This window comes from Anopheles moucheti, chromosome 3, assembly GCF_943734755.1.
Source record: "Anopheles moucheti chromosome 3, idAnoMoucSN_F20_07, whole genome shotgun sequence".
Classification (NCBI taxonomy): Eukaryota; Metazoa; Arthropoda; class Insecta; order Diptera; family Culicidae; genus Anopheles; species Anopheles moucheti.
In genome coordinates, this window is record NC_069141.1 from 76634622 (window position 1) to 76645352 (window position 10731).

Below are 10731 nucleotides of genomic sequence, written 5' to 3' on the forward strand. Positions count from 1 at the left end.
CAACCGGAGAGGACAAAATCTTCCCGCCACTGGTTACGCCTTTGCTGGTTTGATAAGCGTCTAGAACGGTGCGGCACGGTACGTTTTCTTTCAACAGCATACAGTTCTGCTTCGGTTCATTTCGATCACATAATTGTTTGATTATTTTCTGTTGGAATATGTTACAAGCAATTTGTTTTTTTTGTTTAACTCATAAACATTCTAGTTGTGTTACCCTCTTCCTTAGTTACCCCCTATACTACACTCCGTTACTGTCTGGAACCAAACGATTGACGAATGTATAAGCTAAGTGCTTATTAGCAGCATCAGGCCACTCTAAGAAGAATTTTAATTTATCCGTCTACAGATTCTCACCTATCGACGATTTAAATAGAAAAAAGCTAATCTCGATTGATCGTCTGAATAGCTCTCAAGAATCACAATGCATTGTGCAGTTGGTAATACTTCTCAGGCTCGCATGGATTGATAATTGCGAAAGAATTCCACTGGACGATCCCAGAGTGTTTTACAATATATCCGCACACCACCAGCAGGAACAAGTTGTGATGGATGGAGTATTGGATCCTCTTGGAAACAGCTGACAGGCGACGCGTGTCTGGTTTAGTAGAGGTTACAGGTAGATCGCTACCCCTGATGAATAAATGAGAAATTAATTATTAACTACAATTACTGTTTAGGCTATTAACAAAGCACGTAGCTTGCATGCAAACCCAGCGTATGATATAAAAAAAAACTAAAATATTCTTACTATATCTCTATATCTACTATATCTCTCAAACTACAGTGTGCTTTTTGTGCTAGTGTCATATCATATGACAAATATGTTTGTATTTGCCATCCAACAGAATCTATATTGTCTTAATTTGTGATAAAACGAAATTAGACAGGTGTAAAAGCATGATTTTTGTTGAATGTTATACGTTAAATGCTTATGTCATTACTGGATGTCATTATTGTCTTATTGTGTGTTGCGTCAGAATCTGAATAAATATTTGAAATATTTAAAAGGTTCATGAATCCTCTAAGCTGCATAAAGTATTCAACATTTATGACCGCCATCCTCCACTGCACTGAGGATTTATGAATCTTTCCAAGTCGAGAGTCGATTCCTGATATGAATGATTCTTCTCAAAACAGTCATTAGTCTTGGTAAATGGTGTTTTCACTCTGTTACGTGATATCCCGAGATGGAAGGTGGATAAAAATGTTTTACTCCTAGATCTTTATACAGTGTTTTAAAGAGGGTTACTCTTGAATCCACCCGTTCGTAAACAACCTGGCCGATTTGACTATCATTGACAGATTTTTTCTGTTGCGATTCAGTTGAATTAGACAGCAAGGAATTAAAAGCACGATTATAATAAGTTTCAAATATTATGTTTTTAAATAGTACAACGGAATGATACTGCTCTGATAGCATCCTGCCGGTATAATTCGTGATTTCCACCGATAAAATTATTCAATAAATCCTATCAATGAATTCCAGAAGCGCCCATATTTAACAGATGAGTTTTAAATTTATTCACGCCAGTTATTTGGGATTGATACCTGATCTTACACCTTGTTATAGAGAACCTTACAAAGTGTTCCAAATGACAGCGTACGAATCAAAGCTCAAAACGAAGCCATAGTACAGCTTCAAGGCTGAAAAAAGACGCTTTGCTGCTTTAAAACAGCGAACAAGTATCACACTGTTGCTTATTTGCAAAAGTCTGTTAATGATTTGATGGAACCGGTCCAGCTCAAAGCACTTATCAATCCACACGCAGTGTGCTTCACCGCCACCATCACGCACCGGGGGAAAAACGGCCCACCAAGTACCGCCGGGTCCAAAACCCAACTGCACAGAGAAGAATCCATACACATTGGCCGTCGTACACGGACGGCTTTCGAAATTTTGTCGCTTGCTTTCTTTACGGTTTCGGAGGTTGTTGTGCCCGTTTCGTACACATCGGCATCGGCTTCTCTCTCTAGCCTAGCTTTGCCATCTATTACCAAAAACCCGTCCCATACCGGTTCGCATTTCCGTTCCGAGCGTACGGCCCTGTCTCGCTCTCGCCCGGGCATCATCCCCTCGTGGAGCTGGGGGCCGGAAAAACGGAGCGGGTGTTTCTTTTTCATGTCCATATTTTCCCCGCGATCCCCGGCATGCCCGTGCATGCGTGTGGGTCGCTGTGCCAACTCGTCGTACAATATCAATGGCCCGGTTGGCCCGGGTCAGGCTGAGAGGGAGGGATGGTGCTTGGGGAGCGGGAGAGAGAAGGGGCAGCGATCGAGCACATTGGGCAGGCAATGAATGTGCGTAGGTGGCGTAGATGGAGCAGTGAGCCGTAGGGCGTAGGCACTGGAACTCCCATCCACCTCCCCCTCCCCCCTCTCCTCCTCCCTTCCGGCTGACTGCGTGGGACGCACTCGCGTAAAAGCGGATGGGTGGTGCGTCGTCGTGTGTCGCCTGCTTTGTTGCCGCGCGAAACGGTTGGTGTAGGTGTGTGCCTTCCACTCCCCCTCCCGGTAACATGCGTGCGCACAAATTCGCGCATCAAACCCCGAGAGAGTGAAGACAAAAAAACCACACACACATGCTTGGCAAACGTGGCAAAAAAAAACAAGAAAAAAAAATTAAATCAACCGGAAGACCGGAGGAACCGAGTAATCGAGACCGCGCGGTGTGGTTATTGAGCGATGAGCTCCCACCACCCCCCCGATGAAAAATGTACACACATACACACTCGCACACATACAGGGTGAGTGAGAGACACGGCACACAAACACAAGCAGCGGTGGCAGCTGTGTGCCATTTGCCACAACCCGGGCAGAGGGCTTGTCGGGGGATGTGTGGGAGGGGGTAGATGGTGGGGCCGATATTTGCCAAAGGTGCTTTAAGGGGCTTGTAGATGGGGGAGAGGGGGGGGGGGGGGGTTGTGTGTGCCGTCGTGTCGCTGTGTATTATAGTATATGGCTCGATTCATTCATGATTACGTTGGCGCAACTACGCCAAGCCGCAAGCTGCGCGAAACGTTGCGCCGGCCGCCGTTCGCGATCGCGTTTTTTTCTGTGTGTGTGTTTTTTTTTCTCGCCCCACCAACCGGATGAACGTTTTTGGTGCGACAGGCCATTTGTTTCACGTGCGTAAATGCGGGGGGTGGGGAAGAAGAAGGGGGACCCGAAACACACACGGCCACAAAACGGCTCGATTAAAAGGGGCGAGTATTCAGTCAGGGGTAGCCTCCTAAAATGACATCTCGTGAGCTGAGATGAGAATGAACGAGAGGAGAGAAAGAGAGACAGTGAGTGAGGAAAGGGAACATTATAACAGGGTAAAAGAGACAGAGCGAGAGAGTGAGAGAGCAAATGGCAGAAATCAGCACAAGGGCGGTCGAAGACGTCTTTTCTACGCCAACAAAGTGTTACTAGGGCCCGTCCCCGTGTCGGCAGCTACTCCGCGATCGGTGTTCATACTGTGTAGGGGAGAAACCAGAGGGAGGTAGGGCGAAACGAGCGGTGTGCCTTCATTGAAATTTACATCTTCTCAATTGGAACGGATGACAGTGGTTGAATGGTACAGTAAAGGGAGGATAGGGGTTGAATGGGAGTTTGTTGGGGGTAGATGAATTGAAGAGCGTTTTGGTCAGAAACGAGAGATGAATGGGGATGAAGACGCGAGTACGTGTGCACGCCTTCGTCTGTGTGTGTGCGTGTGTGTGTGGGTTGTGACCGTTTGTTTGAACGACTTACGTACACCTTTCCTGTGGTCTACACAGTCAGGCTATGAGAAACTGAACGAATGCTGTCAATTTTTCCACCCGTAACAACCCCTACCATACCACCACGGTTACAAACAGTTTCCTTTTCCGAAGCCTACTACTACTACCCCCATTATGAGTGGTTTTTTTTTCTACAGGGTGAAGGAAACGGGCAGGAGAGGGAGGCCGTTTACCAGAGTCAGGCAGCGTGTGGAAACGTGAATGAAGTTGAAACCGCGTTTCGACGACGTTTCTCGAAATACAACCCCCTCCCACAGCTCCCAACCTTCTCAACAAAAAAAACAAAAACAGGATGTGGTAGGATGTGTATGTAGGAGTTCAATGAAATATTTCACACTGCTTTGCACAGGTTGCTTCGTGACTATGGTGACAGATCGTGGGTGGCATTATATTAGGAGAACGGAGGGGGGTAGTAGGGGGAGGAAATCATATCTTAAAGCAAATATGTACATCCAACGCCATATGGTGTTGGACCATATGATACACAGGCAGAACGCTTAGCTTTCTCGATCTTTTTACAGATCGAAACATTTCCTCACGCGAAAAAAAATGGGAGATTTGCAAGTGCAAAGAAAACGCACAATCATAACTAACAGCAAACTTTTCTTTGGGTGGTGAAAAACACAACCCCCAACGAACGGAAAGCGTATGATCGCGCGAGGCAAACCGTCACGATCACGCCACCCCTCAGCAACGCCCGGCTAGCTCAGTCGGTAGAGCATGAGACTCTTAATCTCAGGGTCGTGGGTTCGAGCCCCACGTTGGGCGCGCACTTTCTTTTTTCAGCATCTTTTTCCCGCAGCAATCTGAAAGTATAATTCCATTTATCATGTTTCTTTTCCCTATCTATCCTCTCACCAGAATTAGATGATTTCCGATTGACCAAAGGACGTCTATCGAGTGAACAAACGCTTTTTAGCTAAACACACACCCCATTTGATCAACACGAACACAACAGTCAGTTGGTGTGTGTGTGTGTTTGTTAAGGGGTGGAACACTGTCGGGGCGCACATGGGGCACATGCTCGTGTCCATATTTCATCGCACTCCTTTTGGAACATCTCAGAGGGTCCCGCGGTACATCGGAATGACTTTTTCCGGTCTCGTATATGCTACTACCAAGGCAGATTTTCCGATGCAACGATATTTATAAATAACGCGTGTTGTATATTCTTCCCGGACACACACACACACACGCACGCAGAGCGAAAAAAAGGGAAACAAAACTTCTCAATGGCAAAAGTAGCATCAGCCACCGGAAAAAAAGGGGAGTGAATGGTGAGTTTAGACGAGCCTGATGTTTTTCTTCACTTGCCATGAATTGAAGCTGCATTCAATGGCTACACGATCATCTCTCCGTTTACTCGTTCATTCCGCGTGCGACACATAAAACGGCTGCTGTCTTCACAGTCCAGTTTTGTGTTTTAACGTTTGGAAGGTTTTGTGCTCCTACTACCAACCCTGTTCGCTGCGGTGCATGATCGCTGCTCTATGCTTTTACTCTCGGCTACTCTACGCATCTGAATTCACCTGCGACCTGTGCGCTGGGGGGTTTAGTACTAGCAAACGGAAACGTCCTCTGATGTGCGTGTGTGGTGTATGAGGGTGGAATTGAAGAAAGAAAGAAGAAAAAAACCGCTTGTTCGTACCGCTTGTTTGGGAGGTACAGCAAAACTACGCAGAAGATGCTCCACAAACCCGTCACACACATGTGAGACGCATACTTTAAGACCGGGCAGCAAAGACAGAGATCGTGGCTGGAGCAGATGCAGATGATGGTAAAATAAGAAACATCCGGATCCACCTATCAACCATTTTAAGTATGAATGACAGCAAACGTTGAAAGAGACAGTGAGAGAACGAATTAGATACACATGTACTAGGGGCGTTCAGCCCCCATCTCGACTGTGTTTTCGAGGGCGGTTAGTACACTCTGGAAGTAAAAGTAAATGGTAAGTATCCGAGCCAGGATTCATAACAGCTCAATACGTACTGTAATGAATCATTTGTTAAGAGTCATTCAAATCAGGAGTCGGCTATAAAATGATTCATTCTTCTTCAAAGATGTATGAATCTTCAAAGATTCGTGAATCTCTACGGAAACATGATTTTAGGCTTAATTTGTGCTTAAAGAATCTTTAGTGAAGAGTCATTCCAACAATCAGAATTCGACTTTAAAAAGATTAATGAATTAATTTTTTTATATTTTCGTAAATTCTCATAGATTGATTGAATCCTCAAGGATTCAAGAATCTTTCCGGAAGCATGATTGTAGGCTTATTTGTATTCGTTTTACTTCTGAAGTTTGTAATCTGAATCTCTAGAGGTTTATGATCCTCCGAAGATTCATTAATCTTTGAGGATTGGAATAGCGATTCAGATTCATTCATTCAGTTTAAAGATTCGCTAAGATTCATGAATCTGAATCAAATTTACCTAAACGCTACGCAAAACTGCTGCTCACACATGACTTCAAAGTTTGGTGGGCCATGGTAATACTTACAATATTATTGCTTACAATATTAATTATTTTTATACTTTAACTTAAAAATATCCCAAAAGCCACATTTTTTTTAAGCCGCTACAGTATTATACCCCCTTTAGCAGTAAATATGGTAAGAAAAACATACACAAAACGTTAATGAGATGATCATCTCCATCGAGATCGAAACTAACCTATGAAAAGTGTCGCCGGGTAAAGGGGACGTAACGAACACTGCTGTCGAAAATAAAACAAACAAAAAAACCAAAACCCCCGGCTTCATTCAACCCCAAATCACAAACGAAAGAAATGCAAGAATGAACCTTTTGTGATTAGCAAATCCAACGATAGTGCCGAGTGCGGATAAACAAGCTGCCCCGAAACACTGTCAATGCACCGGGGGCACTTTCAATTATGGGTCACCCACCCGTTCGGGTATGGGTAGGGTTGTCACGCGTAGTAAAAATGGCTTTTATTCGAACGCTAAAAATATCACCCGATGCATTGATGCAAACGCCAAAGCACACCGTCGGGCGGAAGCGATGGCGGGCGTGATTTGGGGGTTGATTAACAGACGATACGGCCGCTGTTTGTGTCGCGTGTGGGCCGTTCGGTGTGGTGGATGTTATTGAACGGCAATGCTGGAGGACGAGGGAGGAAAAAACACCTCCACTTCCGACTGGTAGTGCGGCGTTGAATGCCGGGACCGAACGAACCGATGCCGGGCCATCGTGGGCGACAGGAAATAGGAACGCTTTGCCCGGTTTGCAAACGGTATCCGGGGGTGGAGGGAAACATGTGGACTGTATCCTACAGGGTGGGTCGTCGAAAGAAGCGAAAAAAAAACACACACACACACACACGCATACACGGATGCCATGACAAGCCAAAGCCCACACACAAACGCAATCCGGAGAGCAAGGGAAAAGGGACTGGTCCGGATGAGCGAGATGCGCGATGTGTTATTATTAGTAACGGATCGGATGGGAAGGTGAACCCAGAAGGTGGCGTGCAACACCACAGGCCGCCTTTCATGGAGAATCCACCTACGTAAGTGTTTCGGTCTCGCATACTTATTCGGGCGGATTCGTGTAAAACCACACATTCACAGCGAAACCCCAACGCTGCCATCAAGCCAGGCCAGCGTGGCCACGGCCCGATGCGCACGCGCTATGTTCACCCACGAAGGGTGCTGCTGGGGTTGGGGGAGGGGAGTGTGCCCTTCCCCTTCCCAACCAACCCCCTTCGCCACGGACACGGTGGAAGACGGTGGCGTGAAATTTAAGGGCATCTTAAGTGGATGCTCTTGACGGATGTTGGAGAATCCCCCGCACGGGATCCAAATCCCCGGTGGGACGTTACGGACAATGGCGACTGGCACTGAACGATGAGTGTATTTTTTTTTCGTCCGATTCGGTCAATGAAGCCGTGTCGGGGCGACATGTTGACGGCTCGACGGTCGATCATGTTTAGCGACGAGATGAAAGTTCGACCGCGATGGTTTGAGGACCGGACGTTGAAATAGGAGAGGGAGTGAAAGAGAGAGAACAAGACATCCACACCAACATTTTGCTGCTTGCATCGGTTGCATCGATAGATTTTTTTATGTGCAAAGGTCCGAAAGGACCAGTGGGACGACAAGACACTGATCGAATGACCTCATGGGTTAGGACGAAGAGCATTTATATATCAATGGGCACAAGTCCACGGCTAAGGACCAGTAGATGCAACATGCGCAAGTACAGAAGAAATGTGCATCAAATATAACAATCAAAAGTCTCATATTTATACTCCAATCATGTGATAGACATGCAAATTTCCCATGCATATGCCAAGATATCTTTCTTCGGGGGTAGAAGATCCTAGTGTATAATAGAACATCCAATAAAAGGATCATCATCCAGTATCAAAATAAGGATCGAGGTAGTGTGCATCAGGATCTGAATATTTAAAGCAGACCGCAAGGTTTACGGGGTGTATTAACGATCGCTCTCATTAGCTAACCGAGCCGTAACTTGACGGTAAGCTTGGTATTGAGTAAAACACCGGAAAGCTGGACACACTGTCCCAAGAGGCAATCTGTTCTAATTACTCGCAAAGGTCAGAAAGTTCCAAACATTCTGAGAAATTGACATTTTAATTTGTTATTCAAAAGACTAAGGTTTGTGAAAGTGTTTAGTAAGAACAAGGCTGTAAATTATAAACTTCATTGCTTGGCCCTCAAATCTCTGCATAGATTCAAAAGTCAAATTTCTAGATATAACAACGGGCATTCCGTAGTTCGAACAGATTGTGAGGAGGCAAACCAGCTGATCATAATGTAAGTGGTAATCTTTAATGATTATATCAACAGTCGACAGTAGAAGAGCTATTGAGGACAAAATTGTCACAAAACTAACACGTATTCAAGATTTAAGTTTGATAATGATGTAACATTGTAAAAAGCGTATTAACCTGCTTACAGGATCCTCTTAAGGACACGTAAAAGCACCTAAGAGCAGCCAATTTTAACCCAACTACCATTCCATTCGACCATATTGTATTACTCAACACTTACCCGAATTGGAATCATTGGAAATTGGAACCTCAGTGCGTCCTTGAGGTGTTAAGAAGATTTACATTGCGCAGACCTATGCCAGCACATTCGATGATTACATTTCGGCCGTCTCCTTCAATTATGTTAAATTTAGCCTGAAACCATACGATTACATTGTCATACAGTCCAATCCAACAGATTACACATTGCGTACGTACCTTCGTCATTAACTCCGTCACATAGATTGCAGTTTTGGTGTGCAATGTCAGTGGTTCGGTGCGGATGCGACTTGTTCCGTCCGCCAGGGCCATTAGAACAATCATCATGTCTTGCACGTGCCGGTCCACACAGGCACCAACCGACAGGGCGCTATGAATTTCACGAGCTGCTTCTTCGCCACTTTGAGAACTTTTCTTCCTTGCCTCACCGAGTGCGGAACCGCCTAGGATGGCTCCGGTGCTCGTTTCACAGCCGACGCTACATATACAAAAAACACCGGGTTACATACAAATGTTGAACGATGGACGGACAATTTACCCACATGATACCCGAACAATTTCCCTCCGGTGCCATGTCTACACTTTCTTTATAAACTTCAATATCTGCTCTGCTGCCGGTAATTTGGTTGAGGATCGATTTTGCGCCACTGGACATTTCATGTGCAATCTGGAAAAAAGAGATAGAGCTTTATCTTAATCAAACAAAATTGTAACATTTTGAACTTCAAATCACCTTCAACGGTAACACACCAGCGACGAAACTCCATCCAAAGAATCTGCTCACTGTGCCCACCTCTACCAAACTGATGGGACGTAGTGATTGTACTGGTCTTACTTCCACCACACACTGTCCTCCACCTTTTGGGAAATAACCTCTGCGCATCAAATCAAAATCAAAGCTGGCACCAAATCGCTCCATATTGGGACGAAATATTTCCGTCAAGAAATCCACCTGCGGTGCCAGATCCGTGTTTGTACCTCCACGCAAATCCAGCGTTACTGGACCTGCGCTAAATATGGCCACGGGTAGTGTAGCTTGTAGCAACAAGGCTATACTTCTGAAATGGTTAACGAATACGAACGTATTAAGGCAAATTTGGGCCTCTCTTTGCTCTTGATCGTATTTTTTTTACCCTGCGGTCTGTATGTGTCCGACAAATCTTCCATGTCCGATGTGCCCCGGGTAAAACTCGATCTCCGTTGACCCCAGTGCAGCTTGGTGCACCCGACCTTGGCAGATGTCTCGCATCAGCTCCACGCCGGCCAGATGTTGTGCTGCTAGTCCAGGTTTTTTACGGCCTTGCCGAATGTTTCGTATGCGTACCGGCGTTTTGGTGAGCACACTGAAGCATAATGCCATCCGCAAGATTTGACCGCCCTGTAAATGAAGTGTATATTTTTAAACATCCAAACCAAAACACATAGAAAACATTATAACTCACCCCTTCCAGAACGCTTCCATCTATATCGAATAGATGGTTTTCTGTTAATCGGTTCATCCGTTTAATGCTGGCTGAGAGATTTCTGCTGCAAAAGTATTTCCAAGCTGTGCTTAATGTTTTCAATGCTCCATAACCACAACAAAACATACCGGCTGTGCACATCAATCGGTCTGCGCAATTTTGGACACTCTACCGGTGACAGTTTATTGAACAAATATCTTGAAAACCCAGAAAAACATAAGTTAAAAAGGTTATACATTTATCATTAGAAATATTACGGCATATAAATTACGAATGTAGTTAAAAACTGCACTCAAATACCGCCAACTTGAAAAAATAGGCTGCGTCCGTTTTTCCCAATGTGACAATCAAAGGCCGTGTGCCATTTGACAGATTGATTCCAAACGGCTATAAACCGTCCCTCAAGAACCCATTTTGATATGCTCATGTTTGAAATTGCTCAATTTAACTGAAACGAATAATTTTATAATATAGTTGTCTGCCAATAT

The 10731-nt window shown here is 45.0% G+C and overlaps 1 protein-coding gene and 1 non-coding gene across 2 annotated transcripts; one reads left to right on the forward strand and one right to left on the reverse strand.

Moving 5' to 3' along the window:
* Positions 1-209: 209 nt before the first annotated feature.
* On the reverse strand, positions 210-10369 carry LOC128304162 (RNA 3'-terminal phosphate cyclase). The gene is made up of 7 exons (XM_053041314.1): positions 10223-10369; positions 9914-10158; positions 9514-9838; positions 9323-9447; positions 9000-9258; positions 8803-8936; positions 210-630 (listed from the first exon to the last, which is right to left on the reverse strand). Exons 1-6 carry the CDS (start codon positions 10367-10369, stop codon positions 8832-8834), a joined length of 1206 nt encoding a protein of 401 aa, XP_052897274.1. The 3' UTR covers positions 210-630; positions 8803-8831.
* Trnak-cuu (transfer RNA lysine (anticodon CUU)) lies at positions 4460-4532 on the forward strand. The gene has a single exon. It is a non-coding gene; the product is annotated as a tRNA-Lys (tRNA).
* Positions 10370-10731: the final 362 nt, after the last annotated feature.

Excerpts from the sequence above, each read along its gene's own strand:
- LOC128304162 (XM_053041314.1), bottom strand. The coding sequence starts at position 10,369 with ATGTTTTGTTGTGGTTATGGAGCATTGAAAACATTAAGCACAGCTTGG. Across the intron at positions 9,839-9,913 it reads GGACACATACAGACCGCAGG|AAGTATAGCCTTGTTGCTAC; the intron begins GTAAAAAAAATA and ends TAACCATTTCAG. Across the intron at positions 9,259-9,322 it reads GGAAATTGTTCGGGTATCAT|CGTCGGCTGTGAAACGAGCA; the intron begins GTGGGTAAATTG and ends TTGTATATGTAG.